A 19,491-nucleotide genomic window follows, 5' to 3' on the forward strand; every position below is an offset into this window, starting at 1 on the left:
CACTACCTCCCTTCCATCTCATATCTACGTTGGCCCGTATAGGGTTAATGTGGATTTATATATCCCCAATCCTACACGTTGTTTTAATTGCCAACGATTTGGTCATGGCAAGGGACAATGCAAGAACAAACTCATTTGCTTCAGATGCGGCAGTGACGGTCATGATGGTTTCGACTGCAGCAACACAGTTAAGTGTTGCAACTGCAGTGGAGATCACATGGCCTCCTCAAGGGACTGTCCGCTTTTCGTTAAGGAAAAGCAAATTATCAACTTGAAAATTAAAAACAATATCTCCTATCAGGACGCCCGGAAATTAGCCTCACTTTCTAATACTTCTCTACCGACTTCGTTTGCCAATGTGGTCAAGCGAGTAGCAACTGTTGCTACTCAAACCTCTTGGACTTGGCCCATTGGAAACGACAAACCTAGTTATGTTTCTGTGCAACTTCCATCTCAACCTTCATTTAGTTCTTCCTCAACTCAAACTCCTTCAAAAGAACAAATAAAAACAGTAAATAGTATAGAACACCCTGGTAAACCAGCTGAGCCCAATTGCCCTAAAAATGACACAAATAAGTCCAAAAATCAATCACAAAATAATAATAAAATAACTAATAAACCTGGTGGCCCCACAGAGCGTCCCTCTAAGGCCACTAGGGATCCTATACAAACTTTTAATAAGTTTGGTTCGTTGGAGGACGTTGGTCCTTCAACTTCAGATGCGGAGGTGATGGATACATCACCCGCATCAGGGAGATCTTCCAGCCGATCTCCACGAAAGGGTCGTCCTCGGTCAAAACATAAAGCAAAATCTCCTATACGTCTCCCTCCATAATGGCGATATATGACAAAATTATACAGTGGAATTGTCGAGGCCTTAAGGTCAATTTTATTGAAATAACACAGCTTGTTCAATCATTAAATCCTATTGCCCTGTGTCTTCAGGAAACTCACCTGAAGACATCTGACAAAGACAAAATAATTCTTAAAAATTACTCATTATACAGTACGTACTCGAATGAAGAAGATCGAGCTGCAGGCGGCTCCTCTATCTTCGTCAATAACAATGTTATTCACAGCCCTGTTGCTCTGGATACAGAGCTTCAGGCTGTGGCCGTTCGTGTTTCACTATGTGAAACAATCACATTATGTTCAGTGTATATTCCCCCGAACATTTCTTTGTCAGCTTTACAGTTACATAATTTAAAACAACAGTTGCCAACACCTTTTATACTTATGGGAGATTTTAATTCCCATAACCCCCTATGGGGCAGTAACAACATAAATGATAAGGGCAAGATAGTAGAAAACTTCTTATCTAACGAAGAACTGTGTTATTTCAATGATGGTTCTAATACCTATTTACATCCAGGTAATGGCGCTTATTCTGCTATCGATCTCACTATTACAGATCCATCACTTTTCCTTGATTTTTCTTGGAGGGTGCATGACGATCTTTGTGGTAGTGACCATTTTCCTATAATCCTAGAACATATCACTTCTAATTCTTTAGAACGTGTAGCTAGGTGGAAATTCGATAAAGCAGATTGGGTCGCATTTGAGATGTTCTGTGAGGCTGATATCTCTCCAGAGATCCTCAAAGCAGCAGATGATCCTGTGTTAAAATTTAACGAGCTTGTATCACGAGCTGCCGATAGAACTATACCTAAGACCTCGACAAATCCAAAATCCAAAAGTAAACCCTGGTACGACAATGACTCTCGTAAAGCCATAAAGGACCGTAAAAAGGCTGAACGCAGATTTAATCATTGTCCTACTGATAATAATTTAAACCAGGTTCGTAAATTTAGAGCTAATGCTCGTCGATTACTCAAGTCCAAGAGACGATCTTGTTGGCGGAACTTTGTTTCGGGCATTACGTCAAAAACACCCATGCGTAAGGTCTGGAACATGGTTCAGAAACTTAAGGGCAAAAATAATAAAGCAAAAGTTCAGCATTTAAAAGATGGCGATAATACATTAACATCTCCATCTGATATAGCCAATAAATTAGCTGAAACAATTTCAACGAAATCTTCTTCTGAGAACTATACTAAAGAATTCCAACATATTAAAAACCAGAAGGAGAAAACCAAATTGCCCTATTCTTCTAAAAATTTAGAAGATTATAATTATCCTTTTAATATCGAGGAACTTAAAACTGCATTAAAAAAGGCCCACGATACTGCTTGTGGTCCTGATAATGTATATTATAAGTTTCTGAACCATTTACCACCTGAGCCACTGGAGACTCTCTTGGACTTGATTAATGATATTTGGATAACTGGTAATTTTCCAGCCTCATGGAGGGAGGCGTGTATTATCCCTGTTCCCAAACCGGGTAAGGATCATAATGATCCAAATAATTACCGTCCCATAGCTCTTACCAGCTGTGTCTGTAAGACTATGGAACGGATGATTAATGATAGACTTGTTTGGTTTCTGGAAACCAACAAGCTTTTATCTAATATTCAATGTGGTTTTCGGCAAGGTAGATCTACCATGGATCACCTTGTTCGATTTGAAACCTTTATTCGCGATGGCTTCATCAATAACGAACATGTGGTGTCCATATTTTTTGACCTTGAAAAGGCCTACGACACCACATGGAAATATGGTATTTTAAAAGACCTCGCGAACATCGGTCTTAAAGGTCGCTTACCTATATTTATATCCAAATTTTTATCCGATCGTCAGTTTAAGGTACGGGTGGGGTCCACTCTTTCTGACTCTTATGAGCAAGAAATGGGTGTACCCCAGGGCAGCATTCTATCACCAACTTTGTTTAGCATAAAAATAAATAGCCTAGCAAAAACATTAACATCTGGCACAGAGGGTTCTTTATACGTGGATGATTTCCTTATATGCTACCGAGCTAAGAATATGAATAATATCGAACGTCAGTTGCAGCTTTGTCTCAATAAGATCGAGAAATGGGCAACTGAAAACGGTTTTAGATTTTCAACGTCTAAAACCGTCGGTATGCATTTTTGTAATAAACGGAAACTTCATCTTGACCCTGAGCTTAATTTTTGTGGTAAACAGATTAAAATTGTTGGAGAAACAAAATTTTTAGGTATAATATTTGATAGTAAGCTATCTTTTATACCTCACATAAAAATGCTTAAAGCTAAATGTACAAAGGCTCTCGATATAATTAAGGTCGTGTCTAGCACCGATTGGGATGCTGACCGATCAGTTTTACTTAATTTATATCGTTCTCTGGTGAGGTCCAAATTGGACTATGGATCCATCATTTACGGTTCCGCTAGGAAGTCGTACATTAAAATGTTGGATCCTGTTCATCACCAAGGTTTGAGGCTCAGCCTTGGTGCTTTTAGAACCTCACCAGTAGAAAGTTTATACGTGGAGGCAAATGAACCTTCTTTATATCACCGACGTATAAAACTTAGCCTTCAATATAGTACAAAGCTTAAAGCTCATCCAACAAACCCTGCCTACGACTGTGTTTTCAATCCATTATATGTAGACAAATATACTAAATGTCCTAACAAGATCCCTTCGTTCGGTCTTCGTATACAGGACCATATTGTGGGAGGTAACATCAAGCTGGATGATATAGCTCCGGTGTCTTTTCCGGAGTCTCCTCCATGGCTTCTCCCACAACCAAAACTAATATTTGATCTACGTAAATATAATAAATCGAATACAAATCCTCTTATAATTCAGCAAGGTTTTGCTGAAATTAAAGCTAATTATACGGATTATAAATTTATATATACTGACGGGTCGAAGGATGGGGACAGGGTTGCGACTGCGGCTGTCTTAGAGCAGCGGGTCTCTTCCTTTCGTCTTCCATCCTCTTCTTCAATATTCTCTGCCGAGGCCAGAGGTATACTCCTGGCCTTATCATATGTTTCTTCTGGGTGTGCCCAGCGGGCAATGATATGCACTGACTCGTTGTCTTGCCTATTGGCAATACAGAATAATAAATTTAAAAATCCCTTGATCCTTCAAATTTTAGCTATACATAGGAAATTAATTAGAAGAGGTAAAGATATTATATTCTGCTGGATACCAAGTCATATTGGTATCCATGGAAACACAGTCGCAGACAGGGAGGCGAAAGCTGCCCTAAATAAACCCATATCTAAGATAAAAATCCCTTATACTGACATGAAGTCCAATATTCTTAAATATATTCGTGGCCTTTGGCAGGGTGAATGGAACTTGCAGGTCCATAATAAACTGCATGCCATTCATCCGGTCATTGGCTTTAATTCATATACATTTGATATGTCTCGTAGAGACCAAGTCGTTTTAACCAGATGCCGTATTGGACATTCTCATCTGACACACAATTTCATCTTGGATGGGAGCAGTGCTCCCGAGTGTGTTGGATGTGATGCTCAATATGGCATCAAACATATTCTGGTTGACTGTGTAGACTTTGCCCATGTTCGGCAGAGATTCTACACAGTCAACTCTATATATGATTTGTTTGACAGCATCGCTGGCGATGTTGTCATCAATTATTTAAAGGCCATTGGCCTATATCATAAAATATAAATTTTAATTGTCATGGATATCTATAGATAAACAGTTATATATATTTATACATGTACTTTAACCCTGGTTTTCGAGTTTTAAATCTTATTTTTCTTTTATTCGATTTTAATCACGTCTGTACTTTTTGTTTTTACTTTTGGTGTTCATATTGTCATATCGAAAACCTTAACCGTCTGTTGCTTTCACCTTGTTCTCGCCACGGTATGGCTGAAATATTGCCGATGTGGCGTTAAGCCATAATCATTCATTCATTCATTCGATGTGTTATGCATTCCACGTTCTTGTTTTCCCTGTTCGACCTGTTACGCCATACAGTATGGAATAAAATTTAAAAAAGAGACTATGAGACTCACACACCGTGGTGGTTTGACTTTTTTTTTCTTTTTTTTTATTATGAGGACTACCACAACAGCATGCAGGCCAGCTATAGCACACTGACACACTGACCCAGTCACCGCCTGTTACATCGTCATACATTGTTGCGTCATACCTTGTTACCAGGCCGTCTGCGGTATACCGGCAAGGCGCCGCTCGGCAACAATGTATGACGATGTAGCAGGCACGACAAGTCGGGTCAGTGTGTCAGGCTATTACGGCTGCCGGCCCGCCGTCCCCCGCTAGGCGTTTTTAACTTTTTAACGTATGTGCCACTGCGAATGATAAAACACATGAAAAAAATTGTACAATTACAAAAATGGGAAGACTGTGTCTGGTGTGGGGCTTCTTTCTTTCTTTTTTTTTTTAGTGCTTAGATTGAGAAAGTACTCTTTCGGGAAGAGTTGGTTGACCCTGAAAAGGGCCGTTGGAAGTGTCACAAGAGCACAGGAGCCGGGTGTGTAGAGTATCCATAGCACCCTTCTACAGATCTAAATAGCTGCTGCTCACCCCGTCGGGGAGCACTTTTCGCTTCCCGTAAAAGTACGTGAATGCGTCTTTGTGTTGGGTATACGAGTACATCGTATTGCCCCGCATCCGCATCCCCCGATTCACACCACTCGCGCTTTGGTGATCGCGCAACACAGAGAGGCACACGGCCTTGTCCACACCTCGTGCGCTCACACCTTTGCAGGAGAGTTTGTCTTTGGTGTTGGATTCCCCGCCGTAACAATAATAAGTCTTGGAACATAAACTGACGATGGCATCACCGGTCCACTCGACTTTGAAAAGCCCCGGTGTGCGCTTATCGTGGTCGTAATGGTCGCGACGGGGTAACCACGCATCCCGCTTGGTCTCGTACACGGTTCGCAGTTCGGGTTTGACGAGGGATTCCCAGTCTGGGTCAGACCAAGCCATGTAAGCAGAGTCTGTGTCCATCTCACAGTACTGCCAATCCGCCTTGTCGAAAAAACGAGCCATGAAATCGTAATAAAATTCCAGCATGCGGAGTTTGGCATACTGGTAGACCATACACCCTATTTGCAAGGGGAGACTGTAGCGAATGGTCTTCTTGCTACTTGTCACTTCAAAGGTGGTCTCGTCGATGGGGTCGACGGTTAGACACCGAACATTCTCCAGTAATTTTCGTGTTTTTGCCAGATCGCAGATTTTGACATCCACGTGTCGGTCTTGATTGGTGACGGTTTTTCCATAACCTGAATTCCCCAACAGCTTTATCGTCTCCCCGATCAGGGGTTTGTTCGGGTCGACATCTCCCTCCCGTCGAGCTTGGGTGACGGCGTCTGCGAAGGATTCGAACGCTCGCTCCGGTGTGTATTCCATTGCTTGGTAGACGTGCGTGACGACCAATCCCCGATCGAGATACCACTGGAGTAGAGGTGTGGCGAGCAGAATTTGCTTACCAAACATGCTCCCGATCAGCATACGCCTGGGTGTGGGCGTGATGTCATTCACAGCCGCGAACTCTGCCATGGTGGGGCCTATATCAGCCCGACTCACCTCGGTGTTTTTAAAGATGGGTGGGCATTAGGCAAAGTCCGCTTTGAGGTGGTCCGGCACGTGGATGTCACATTCCACAAATCCAAACAACTGGCCTTGAATGACTCCATGAGCTGAGCTTGTGTCTTGGGCTGTCGCTGTGACGGGGGGTAAACCGTATCGTTGTAGGAAGTCCCGTAAGGCTGGGTTTGTCGTGCGTTGGCGGTGGAACTCGCACTCCCATATCGTTACAAATGGATACCCCTGGGAGCGAATGTATAGCCGCGTTTAGACTACAGCCGGGCCGGGCCCATTTTAGCAGGGTCGCGCTTGATCAGGGCCGAGCCCCCTTGACAAGTACCGTTTACATTACACGCCTCGCTGGCGGGCCAAATCCATTATCACAAACAGGAACGACAACTCAGGTTGAGTTGGGCTATTTATTTGTGGCACTCTTCAGACATTGGCGGTACAAACACTTTATTCAGCTGCGAAAATGGCGCTGCCAGTAGTTGTAAGGCAAAGATACAGACGGCCTTTTCGAAACTCATATACATCCACCTGTATGATGTTCTCGTTGAATTATTTTCATAGCCAGTCTCGGAGAATTCGTTTGCAGGCACACCAGCGGTGCAAAAAATGCTTATGATGACATTTGTTGCTTCACTATATGGATCGTTGATACGGGAGAGGCAAGTTTGCATATTAAACAAGTACATCCTCATATCGTAAAACGCATGTATGTTAATATTTTTTTTAACAAGAACAGCGTGTAACAATTTACAATTACATCTGCGTTATCCCGTTCCTCTGATCTGATTTATTCATTGAGCCTAAATGAAATGATTTTGTGATGGTAAACAACTCAATCAAATAATTAATTAAATTATTTTTTTGTTGATCATATGTTGGGCATTTCTACGCTAGTTAATAGTATTCCCGATTGTCTTTAATTATAGGTCACTATGGGCGAAGGAAAGAACTGGCTTCTGGTGGAGGTACATAGTAAATAGAACATTTTCAACTGATGACTGGATTGAAAATTTCAGGTGAGTAGAGTCCATTGTACCAGTATATCTTTCTCTTTATACTTAATGTTTAATGCAAAGCCCTTTTTCTTGTTTGCCATATATCAATGTATGTGTGTGTATTTATTTAAAGGATGTGATCGAGTGGATGTAGGTGCACATTGTCATTTGCTTAATATCAAATGTGAGAGAGTGGAAATCAATCCCTCCACAAGCAGTAAAATGTGGTCTTCACATCTGTACAAACGAAGAATGGTGTAAGTTGTCAGTATCTTACCACTTCAGGTCAGTGGCTGACAGCGAGTAAAGGGCCAACATTGAAAATAGGTCAGATCATTTGTGCAGATTAGCTTGTTTTGTCAATCACATTTATGAAATATATTTGTAAGTTTTAAATTTATTTTTTCTTTTTTGTTTTTGATTGAAGGATGAGACCGGAGAGTTTTAACAAACTGTGTGGATTAGTGAGGCCTTTTATTGAGAAGTCTGATACTCATTTGAGAAAGTGCATTCCTGTTGAACAGAGGGTTGCTGTTGCCCTCTGGACCCTGGCTACTAATGTAGAATATCGGACAATCGGACACTTGTTTGGTATTTCAAGATCGTCTGTATGCATAATTGTTAAGGAAGTGTGTAATGCAATACATCAAACTTTGCTTTTTAAGTATATATACTTGCCCTTCGGTCAAGAATTACTCCAGATTATGCAAAAGTTTGAAACAACATGGGGTTTTCCTAACTGTGCTGGAGCTATAGATGGTTGCCACATTCCAATAATAGCCCCAAAAGAAAATCATACAGACTACTATAACCGTAAAGGTATCTACAGTATCATTTTACATGCTACTGTCGACTGCAATTACCTAATACGAGATGTCTGTATTGGATGGCCTGGAAAGGTGCATGATGCAAGAGTGTTGGCTAACTCAGAGATGTATCGCCTTGGTCAGTCAGGGAAACTGTTCGCCAATGAAACTTGCAAAATACAAGGCACAGATGTACCAGTTGTCATACTTGGTGATCCGGCATACCCTCTTTTACCCTGGCTGATGAAGCCATATGCTGAAACAGCCAGAACCTCTCCAGCCCAATATCGTTTCAACTATACATTAAGTAGAAACCGTATGGTTGTTGAAAATGTTTTTGGACGCCTGAAAGGTCGATGGCGTCGTCTGCTGAAAGGGATGGATTTCAGTGTTCAATCTGTCCCGATAATTATCTCTGCATGTTGTATACTTCACAATTTTGGAGAAACTGAAGGCGATGCCTTTGCTGACGAATGGCGATTTGATTGTTTTGGTGGTGATGGTGAAAATTGCCAGGAAACTTCAGCTGAACAGAGCAAAACAACTGCTGACAATATCCCAGAAGCATTTTGTAGGCACTTTTCGCCAAATCTCTGAAGGGATTTTTTGATTATTATGCAAGATTGGATGTAACTATCTGTTGTGCAATCAGACATTATCTGTTACACCTTCTCAACCTAATAAACAGAAACAAATTACTCCAGAGGAAGATTGTTGCGTTAAATTAGTTTTCTTTTTGTACCCGGGAACCCCGTATTTGAAATGTTTAATATATTCAGCTTTCAGATGATGGAGTGGTCTGCATGACAATTTCCTGATCTGGAATCTGGTTCAAATCTAGTGTCACTCAGGGAATTTGTACCATTCCTGGGGAGTCTGGATAAAGAAAAAGAGTCGACAGCACCATACGCGATGTCGTGTTTAACCATCTATAAGTGGCTCAGGCTGTATAGGTGTCCCACATGAAGCTGTCACAAGCCTTCCACTTCAGGGTTGTGACTTCAACCCTTTCTTCAATTCTGGATTGCTTATGTGGATCTTACGTGGGTGGTTGCTAAGAATCGACAGCTGCACATGTAGTCAGCAGGAATTCATGAGAGTGAAATATTATCAAGTATGATTTAAAACTCCAATCAATCCATAATTTGTTAGAGTGCATACAGAAATGCAATCCTTCATTTAGAAAAAATTCCATCCAAACAAAGAAAAAAGCTTGACTATTGTACCTTGAGTTGTGTTCATATCAGGATTGTCAGTAACTAGTGACCTTACGTGAATGGTTTTCCTCTAGTACAGCCCATTCTTTTACCCACTATTATACGAGTGAAATGATATGGGAGCAGCAATAAATCACATGGAACTGGAGGATAACTGCCAATGGTATGAAAATAGTCTTTATTTTCGCTGCTTTAACAGAAAACGAGATAATCAAAATGTTTAAAGCCGGCTTAAAATTTTCACTCACAAAAAAAAATCACAGATTCTCAGTATGATGAAATAAAAAAAGTTTATAGTATATTACTGGTAAGAGATCAAGTTGTTTTTGGCACAAGAATAAAAACACATTTAATACAACAGACTCTCAGAAAATTAAAGGGAATAAACACTAAACCATAGTACATACTATTTATGTTTTGGCACAGAAATAAGTTCAGTTAAGTTTGTCGACCCATCACTTCTGATATTTATTCAGTTGAGTATGGTCCATATTCTGAAAAAGGTGGAACATGGTTTGTCGACCCATCACTTCTGATGTCTGAGGGGCCAGGTTGTAAAACTGGTGGGTGCATGGCTGTATGGCTGTATGGCTGTTTGGTATGCTTGGCGAATAAGCCTGCCTCATTGGTTGCATAAAAGGATGCTGCAATTGCTGAGGAAACATGTTGAAGAACATTTGCATCATTCTCATCTCATGCTCCCTGTTTTGTTGCTGGATTCTTTCTTCCATCTGACAACAGAAATGATAGATATGGCCATCATTCACCGCTACAAATACCATCTTATAGTGATACAAACCACATTTGGAAATAAAAAATAACATTTTTATTCAGTCTTTATCATTTAACAGGCATTTCAGAGTTGAGGTGAGCCTGTATATGTTGAAAATTCCAGTTGTGGCACTTAATGCCCTCCATTGTTTAAAATGCAAAAAAACCCCAAGCAATTTTAAGATTTTCATGTGGGATTCTTTTTGGTGTTCTCCTACTGACGAACATTTTATACACTAGACTATGAAGTCGTTGAGGTGTTGGTGGGAAACCCAGCAGAAACCAAGTCTTAAGGGATATAATATTGCGTTTATTCATCCATTCACTTACTGCTAGTCTTCTTTCTTCCATTTCTTTTTGAAATTGTAGAAACTCTCTCATCCTGATTTCCTCTCTGGCCTGTATATTTTGCTCTGCTTTTAAAAATAGAGCGTCGGCTTCTTTCATTGTGGCCACAAAACTTTCTGTAGCCAACTCTACCGCTCTCTCTGTCCTAGTCTTTTTTTGTTTACTGGCAGATCGTGTTCCAGCATCCGCTTTCCTCTTGGCAGGTGGTGGGGTTGTTAAAGATGAAGCTAAGTCATTTTCATCATCTCCCAAAACTCCTGACAATCTTTCATCTTCTATTTCTTCTGGGATAAAACAAATTTGATAATGAAATTCCATTTGTACCTGGAGAAGTTTTTTCATATTTATTTTTGTCATGATAGATATTGGGCAATCAAAATAAATTACCACAGGGGATGTTATTTTTCTTCAAAAGTATTACATCATGTAAAAGGCCACAAATGTAAAATGGGATATGTATCGTTAAAACCAGGGATTGAACACATGCTTAAATTTTGGAAGACTAGTCACATAAATCACCCCCTGAAGTAAGAAGTATCATGGAGCAGGAAATAGTTTCAAAATTTTTTTCAAGTTTCAAAAGTAAGCAAATTGCAATGTTACAAGATGTTTGAAAAGCTGACTATATATATTTGTAGGTCTGAAATAAAGACATACCTGTATACAGAATGCAGTGCGAAATGTTACTTGATTAGTAATTTTTAGTTTTACCTTAGGTCTCTTGAATTTTACATTAAAAAATCTTACAAAACATGTACATGTAGGACCAGGATAAATTAATTCTTACCCTGACTATTTCTTCGATCATCATCTGAGACAGTCCCATCCTCAGAGGACGTCTGAACAGACTCCAGTAAAATGGCAGGCCTTGACATTGGCTAAGTTCCGAGAATTTCATTCATTTTATCAAAATGCTCCCAGAACTTCCTTCCCTGGCCAGATTTGTTATTGGCGTCCAGGACTTCTCTGTATTTCTTTTTCAACTTTTTTATCTTTTCTTGGCATTGCTTGCCGTCCCTCTTGTCGAATCCGCCCTTCTCTGCCAAGGATGCACTGATCTGCTCAAAAATCTTGTGGTTGTGACGAGCGCTCTCAAGTTGCGCCTGCACGTTTTCCTCGCCCCAAATAGCTAATAGCTGTTCTGTCTCCTCTTTTGTCCAAGTAGCGCCACGATTTGTTGACATATTTAAATTCTTATTGTTCGAAAAAAAGTGCGCCAATTGAAAAGCCGGAAGTGGAAGATCAGAGGAAGTTGCCTTTAAGCATGCGCAGTTAAGTCCTCTGAGCGGGCCAGGCACGGTGACGCGTTTACACTACACGTTTGGCTAGCCGAGCCGAGCTTCAGCTGGGTCGAGCCTACCTCTCGTTGAGGGGTTCGGCCCGGTCAAATCTGGCACGGTGCCGAGTACGCTTAACCCGTTTAGACTACCCAATTTTTTGCCGGGCCGTGCCCCATCAGGGCCGAGCCCGGTTGAAAAGCGGTAGTGTAAACGGGGCTTATGCGTCGTTCGCATCCACCTCCCGCCGTAAGTCCTGGGAGCTTAATCCCCGCCGCTCGTTGTAACACACCTTTCCCGGGCGAGGGTGATTCAGGTGACAGCCGTGATAGTGGAAATAACACCCGTGGAATTGAAACACAGTAGGCTGTTCGTCGATATAGGCGAACCCGTCTACGGGGAGTTGTCGGTCGCCGATCCGCTTCTCGGTGTGATTGAGTCGGTGACGGATCGATACCCCCAGCTGCTGTGACTTCCAGTTCAGCCATTTTTCAGCCAGACGGGTGGCGGTGCCGGAGGGAACGAACTCCTCTCCCCCGTCCCGACGGCGCCAACGGACGCAGTGACCTGTCGGCATAGGTGAGGCCAGGCAGTACAGGTATAGCGCGTTGGCATCGAATCCCACGATGCGCTGACACAGCTTTCCACCACGTATACGGGTCACGCCTCGTTCGTGGTAGCGGTGGAAAATGATGCTCGGCATGTCGTGCATGTCTTTGTCTTTCTCACCGACGAGGGTGAACACGGAGCGTAAATCATGAAATAAGTAGTGGAGGGTAAGCCCTGGTATGCTGATGCAGTCTTTGAAGACATCCACATGCATGGTTCGGTAGAACACCGACATCTTCTCCGCAGCAAGTCTTTGACGGTCCGCATGCCGTGCTCTCGCCACACCGTCTGTAAGGTCTTGTACTCTCGTACACGGCTGGTGGGTGAGATCATTGTCGAAAGTATGCTGCGGTGGCAGTGTGGTTTCCTCTAGCCGGGCCAGGGAGTATATGTAGCTGTAACAAAATTTCCCTTTGGTCACGCGACAGTCGTAAGCTTTCACCCACTTGTCCTAACTGTAATTCGGGGCCAGGTAATTCCGAATGTCCAGAAATTTCAGCTGCGGTGTGGCGAGGGCCATGTGATTATTGTTCCGCTTAATCACATACTCCAAATCACCGCTCTGGACCAGGTGGGGGTAAAGCTGTTGTTTGATTAAGTTCAGGTCATAGTTACCCGAGTTAAAGCCGAGGACGGGGAGTTGGTCCATATAGGTCACGAATCTGTCCCGTACCCGGCGCGTGTAAGACGGTTTCTTCTCGTCGGGATCGATCCGGTCGTCTAAGGCGTCCAGGATGTAAGCATAACGCTCGTGGAGATAGGCGCTACTGGTCTCGCTGATGTCGTTGAGGTAAGCCATCATGTTCTCGACGAGTGCCTGGGGATCGCCGGTGGAGATGAAACACACGGGCTGGTCGCGATCCGGTACATTAGAGTTGACGCTGACACTCATGGGGATGTGTTGAGCCGTCCATTCCGTCGAGCCAGTCGCCGCATCGTCCACCGGGTTCACCGGAGCCAAGTACGCCTCAAAGTCATAACACGCTCGGTATGGGAAGGTGCCGTCGTCACCGTCCTGGAGTTCGATCCCCATGTCCGCCAACGTTTCGAAAATGGTGGGCCGATTGCGCAAGACGCCCCCCGGGTACTTTCGTCGAATGGCGTCGGTGCACGTTTGACCGTGCCGTCGTAACTCCCACAGTGTCCGAAAACTCTTCTGGCACACCTGGCAGGTGAAAGATCGAGCATAACGCCCCATGTCTTTGATATAGCTGAAATGCCGCTGGTACAGGTTTAACCGCAGGGTAGGGGGAGAATAGCGCTCGGCACTTTGGTGAATGAGTTGTGCTGAGTACGACCTATCCATGGGGATGAGCTGGTAGACTTGAATGTTCACTTGAAACAGGCTTTCCACCGTGTCCAGCGCACTGAGGGGTACTTCGCGGAAATACCTCGGCTCCATCTCCATTTCCTCCAGATACCTGCGGTAATACACCTCAGCCTGGGCGTCGCAGTTTTTGGGGTCGGCCTGGTCTAGATGGACGGCCAGACACCGAAACAAACACAAATAGTCCCTGTAAGGACCATGAGCTCCACCCACCAACGTGTGTAACCCCTTGTTTCCCGTCAGGTGAGAGGGTAACGTTACCCCACCTTTACCGATAGGCTGATGTGGCAGTTTGTGGACGAAAAACAGCACGTTGGTGATGAGGTCGACGGTCCATTTCGTATTGGGGCGTTGTTTTTGGGCCCAGGTAAGCGGGTCTTGGGTGAGGAGATGTTGGGTGTGGAATCCTCGCAGGTCAGCCCGACTCGGCACGCGGTACGGTGCGTCGAGTACTCGGGTGTTGTTGGTGCTCGGGTAATAATACCGCACCTGGCCTGTCTCTTTGTGGCGGAGGATATATCCAAAACTGTAGTTGATAGTGAAAGTAGTTGGCTGGTCTTCGTAAATCTCGTCTACATAGGCTGGGATAGCACCGAGATCACTCAGTCGGTAATTATAACAGTCTTGAATTGGTTTGTGGCGATGGAAACGCGTCCTGATCGATTGCCAATGTCGCTGGTACAACTCCCGCACGTCACTGTCACCACTCGGCAAGACAGCCTCGTGAGGCTGTACCGGGTCGGGCTCGAACTGACTCGTTGGACTTTTTCTTTTCTTCTTCTTCTTTCTGCGAGGCATCCACCGCTAAACTCACTTGAGCTTTACTCGTGCTGGGTTTGTTGTCGTCGGTGGTGGTGATGGTAGATGAAACAGGTCTCTGTAACATAGAAGGGTGTAGACGTTATAACCCAGGTAAGCCCTAGACATACTCTATATACATACTATTGTACATATGTGCATATGTACATATGTTCATAATACATATAATACATAGGAGCCATTCCGATAGATATCAACCCTAGCATGACACACTGACACACTGACCCAGTCCTTTTTTAATACATAAAACATAGGAATCATCCAGATAGGTATTCCCGTTCCCCATTGTTCAGGAAACATTGTCAGCTGTGCTTTGTTTGGCCACGTGGTTTTTGTTTTGAACTACAGCGCCATCTATGATGTCCAATAATTATTGTTTTATTTAAATTTACATAGAAAAGGCACCACATCCAGAGAATATAACCACAGAAACGTGTAAGGCAACATATAGGTAAAAAAATAAGCTGATAACTTGGAGGGACATGGTTATGTAGCACTCGCTGTGCCACTGCGAAAAGCAGTTCACCCGCGAGTCTCAAGTATCGAAAACTGAACCGTTCATAGTACAAAATATGAGAAGAGCCCTACAACGCCATCTATGATGCCCAATAATTTTTTTTTTTCGTATACTGTTACAAACTTGTACCATGAGATAGCTCTTACTGTCTTAAATTAACTTTCAAGAAGCAAAGCGGGTTCGGGGTGAAAAGAAGACATCTAAGCCTACAATGGCCACTTATTTAATTGACACTTATACACGTAGAAATCACAACCCCCAGCCGATGTGGGGGGTAGGTTGGTCAGTATTAAGACATATTGCATATGTATAAGATATATACATAGCAGGCGAGTTGAACACAACCCCGGCTGACAACAATGTAGCGTCACGCGCACAGCTCTGCCAGGCTGATGATTCTGTGTGAAACGGGCGGGAGAAAACATAAAAGCCCGCTCGCACTCATCATCCAATCAGTGGGCTGATAATTCCTTTTGTCGTGCTTTCGCCCAGGCCAGGGTTAGAAGTATATATAGCATAACCGCGGGTTTGAGTTGGTCAGACTGAGCACAAATTATCTACAGCTTTTATCGACAGTTATTATGGCTCTTTTTCTGGGGGATTACGACAATGAGTGGGCTGAGACCCCATCCTCAGAGGATGAGGAATCACCATGGGATGAAGACGAAGAACCTTGGACTTGGACTCCCCCGTCCTCCCCACTAATTGTCATACCAGAGTCACCAGAACAACAACAACAACCTGATACGCAAAATGTAGAACCAACCGAACAACAGCACCAGCTGGAAAATGCAGAACTAGCCCAACAACGGCCCCAGCTGGAATCGAACCCCGACCGGGGAAGGCGAGCCGAGCCCTGCGCCTGCGCAGGGTGCGGTCGAGTGAGAGAAGGAGTTATGGCGACACCCCCCAACACCACCACCACCGACCCACAATCACCAAACACCCGGGGCGGGCGTGGGCGAGGTAGATTGTCAGAATTAATAACCCTCGCCCGGCAGGGGCGTTTGACCCAACCCAATATTAACCGGTTCTTCCGACCGAGGAGTTCCCGAGGGCGAGGCGTCGGGCGGGGGCTACCCCGGCGGCTTGAGCTGGAAGACACAGCCGAAGCGGCGGACGAAGAACGTTCACGTGGGAGTTCGAATCCAGGACACGGCGAAGGTGAGCGGTTGTCGGAAAGAACACCACCTCCACCACCACCTGGCTGGCTATCCGCTCGTCGGGGTCGGCCCCGAGTTCACGTCTCACCCCAGCCTCGGGGTGGTGACACCCGCCGTGGGGTTGAAGAACCACCAGTGCCAGATCCACAGCCAATACCAGTCGAGCAAGCGGGGGAGGTGAGGCCTGTCAACTCCCAAAATTACATTAGCCTAGAGGACAGGCAAGCCTTAGTTGGTCGCACTGAGGCTCGATTGCAAGCCGACCCTCCCCTGCAGTGGTTTTTAATCCCTGCGGCGGTGGGAGCATTACCACTGACGCCAGCTCCGGGGTCGACCCCACCACCACCAGCCGCACCAGCCACACCAACAGCAGCCACACCAACACCAGCGTCAGCATCACCAGCCAACCCACCATCACCTGAGAGTGGTGCAGGTGAGGCACTTGCTGCGTCCCCACAGGGGAGGAGGAGACACACATCGGACGGTTTTCCGACACGTGAGTGTCGGATTTGTTATGTAAGAGCGTCCGATGCGTGTCTCTTACCCTGTGGGCATGCAGCGATTTGCCTTACCTGTGCTCGTCGTCTCGCACCCCAGCGGTGCCCATTCTGTAATTTGTATATATTACGTATTATTCGTCTCTTTTATTAATTGTTTGTCAATCTTGTTTTAATCGTTTTTCATGTTGTGAACCTGTTGTATTTGTTGTTTGAAAAAAGAAAGAAAAAAAAAAGAAAAAAAAACAACTGGCTGTTTAAAAACAGAAAAAAAAAATGGCTGTTTAAAAAAAAGAAAAAAAAGAAAGAAAACAGCAGCACTTTCCAACGGCCCTTTTCAGGGCCACCCAACTCTTCCCGAAAGAGTACTTTCTCAATCTAAGCACTAAAAAAAAAGAAAAGAAAGAAAAAGAAGCCCCACACCAGACACAGTCTCCCCATTTTTTTTTATCCCAAATCCTCAGTCTTCCTAACCTTCTACTCCACCTAAAACTCTGCCTAATTCATACCCACCCTGAAACAAACAAACCACTGTTTTCTCTATTTATCTATCTATATCTACATCCCCTTGTCTTGTGTATATACGTAATGTATTGGTGTTACTTAAAACTCTGCCTAATTTATACCCAGCCTGAAACAAACAAACCACTGTTTTCTCTATTTATCTATCTATATCTATATCCCATATACTGTTATACTGTTATAATGTACTCTAGTCTACTACACGCTATATCACGCTAGTCTATACACATACACCCCGCGGCGTGGAAAAAACCCACCAAATTTCTTGTGTGTGTGTATGTGTAATGTATTGCTGTTACTTATGTATTTCCAATGCAGGCTGGTTGGGAGGTAGGCAGGCAGGTCAGCCGGTGCAGGGTAGGGTTGTCAGTATTAGACATATATACATATATTACATATATACATAGCAGGCGAGGTGAACACAACCCCGGCTGACAACAATGTAGCGTCACGCGCACAGCTCTGCCAGGCGGAGGATTCTGTATGAAACGCGCGGGAAAATGTAGCCGAGATGGATATATGAAAACACGCCCGCCAATGATACATCACTTTTAGTGCTCTCACTTAGGCCCGCGCCCCGCGTTTCTCTCCAACTTTACAAGCCGGGGTTGTCTTATAAAAGGCCGATCACCTCGGTGGTACGTCACTCTACAGCGCTATCTTTTCCAAGACTCAGGTTTTGATGTATAGACAGTGGATCCAAAACTGAAGTCAACCAAACTCCGTATCAGTCTGATGTATACACTCGCCTTGTCACGGACAACAAACCAGGATTATAATGCTCTACTGGTTTTGTTACTTCTTTGTGGGTTCTTTCATATAACCGACCCGTTAGTAGGTCACTCAGCCCGAGCGGGACACAATGACTCGGTCACAGTACATGTTTGTACGTGTTTGTTTACATATGATGACGTCATAACATACAGCGTAATACATTGTCGCCAGCCAAGGCAGGGAGAAAGGGTGAAAAGGGGAAGAGGGTGAGGAATGTGTGGGAGGTTTGTGGTGGCTCGTGGGTTAGTAGGTCACTCAACCTGGTGCTTGGGGAGGAGAAAAATAAACCCACGGATAGGTCCGTTTTGCGGGCCCCCCATTGGGCAGTTTTGGGGCAAATCCGGCTCACCCATTGGTCCGTTTTGGGGCCAGGGAGCTCTTTTCGAGCTCCCCCGTGGGGTTTCCGGGGTGATAAGAATAGGACCTCAGCCCTCTAGGCAAGCTTGTCGTAAAAGTCGACTAACCTAGAGCTCTCCTGTGTGAGCCCGGTGAATATAATAGGCTCACATCTTCTCGGTTGTGTGAGAGGCAACCGGGAAGCGACCTGTTTGCCGTGGGTTGCGACCCGTAATCTCCGAGGACGGGATCCTGGTGGCTGAGGGCGGGTTGGTCTTGCGAGATCCTCACGCCTAACACGCCACTTTGGCCCTTACTTGGAGAGAGACGGGAGGTCGGATGGGCCCGGTCCGATCAATCGGCTGGTCACGTCAAGCCCTACACTTGATCCAGTTATTCTTTCACGTACTGTGATGTAAAGTTGGGTTTTCCCCAGGTGTTCTTGTTCGGGGTCAGTGTAGAAGGCGGTGGCTAATGGGTCAATCGAGTAGATTGAATTTAACCTTTTGGTATAACTCAATCTGTTCGAGTATACCTTGCGTGGATTCCCTGTTTTTATTCTCTGCTGGTCATCCGCAGAGGTAGATTCGCCCTTGTTGGCACTCCGTGGCGGGTGGGGAGCACGTACGGTGAAATTAATAAAATATATATCATGGCCTCACCTCAACCTTCAACAGTCGTTGGTAAAAAAAGGAGAAATGAAATTCCACTAGAAATAGAAACAGAAAAAGATTACTTTCCTACATTTTTAGTTATATCCAATAAAAATGAAGGCAAAATGAAAATCAACCCATTCGTATTAAAAAAAACATTAGAAAGTTACGCAGGGACATTAAAACAGGTTAAAAAAATGAAATCTGGAAACATTTTGTTGGAGGTTTCCAGAAAACAACAATATATCAATTTGCTGAAAATTCAAAATATAGGAGAGCAGCCTGTTTCTGTTTCTCCACATAATACATTAAACTGCTGTCATGGCATAATTCGTGACAGAGACCAAGACCTTTTCGAACTAACTGAAGAAAAAATAACTGAAGAACTAAAAAACCAAGGAGTGATAAAAGTGAAACGTTTT

The 19,491-nt window shown here is 44.1% G+C and overlaps 2 protein-coding genes across 2 annotated transcripts; both read left to right on the forward strand.

The window, feature by feature from the left end:
* The first annotated feature begins 7,368 nt into the window (after nt 1–7,368).
* LOC135470681 (uncharacterized) lies at nt 7,369–8,836 on the forward strand. Its single transcript, XM_064749716.1, has 2 exons — nt 7,369–7,454; nt 7,861–8,836. The coding sequence occupies exon 2, from the start codon at nt 7,862–7,864 to the stop codon at nt 8,834–8,836; it is 975 nt and encodes a 324-aa protein (XP_064605786.1). The 5' UTR covers nt 7,369–7,454; nt 7,861.
* Nucleotides 8,837–15,705: 6,869 nt separating this feature from the next.
* LOC135470682 (mediator of DNA damage checkpoint protein 1-like) lies at nt 15,706–17,274 on the forward strand. The gene is made up of 2 exons (XM_064749717.1): nt 15,706–16,720; nt 17,249–17,274. The coding sequence occupies exons 1-2, from the start codon at nt 15,706–15,708 to the stop codon at nt 17,272–17,274; spliced, it is 1,041 nt and encodes a 346-aa protein (XP_064605787.1).
* Nucleotides 17,275–19,491: the final 2,217 nt, after the last annotated feature.

Source organism: Liolophura sinensis, chromosome 7 (genome assembly GCF_032854445.1).
Source record: "Liolophura sinensis isolate JHLJ2023 chromosome 7, CUHK_Ljap_v2, whole genome shotgun sequence".
NCBI classification, from domain to species: Eukaryota; Metazoa; Mollusca; class Polyplacophora; order Chitonida; family Chitonidae; genus Liolophura; species Liolophura sinensis.

Excerpts from the sequence above, each read along its gene's own strand:
- LOC135470681 (XM_064749716.1), top strand. The coding sequence starts at position 7,862 with ATGAGACCGGAGAGTTTTAACAAACTGTGTGGATTAGTGAGGCCTTTT.
- LOC135470682 (XM_064749717.1), top strand. The coding sequence starts at position 15,706 with ATGGCTCTTTTTCTGGGGGATTACGACAATGAGTGGGCTGAGACCCCA. Across the intron at positions 16,721-17,248 it reads ATCACCTGAGAGTGGTGCAG|TCTTCCTAACCTTCTACTCC; the intron begins GTGAGGCACTTG and ends CCAAATCCTCAG.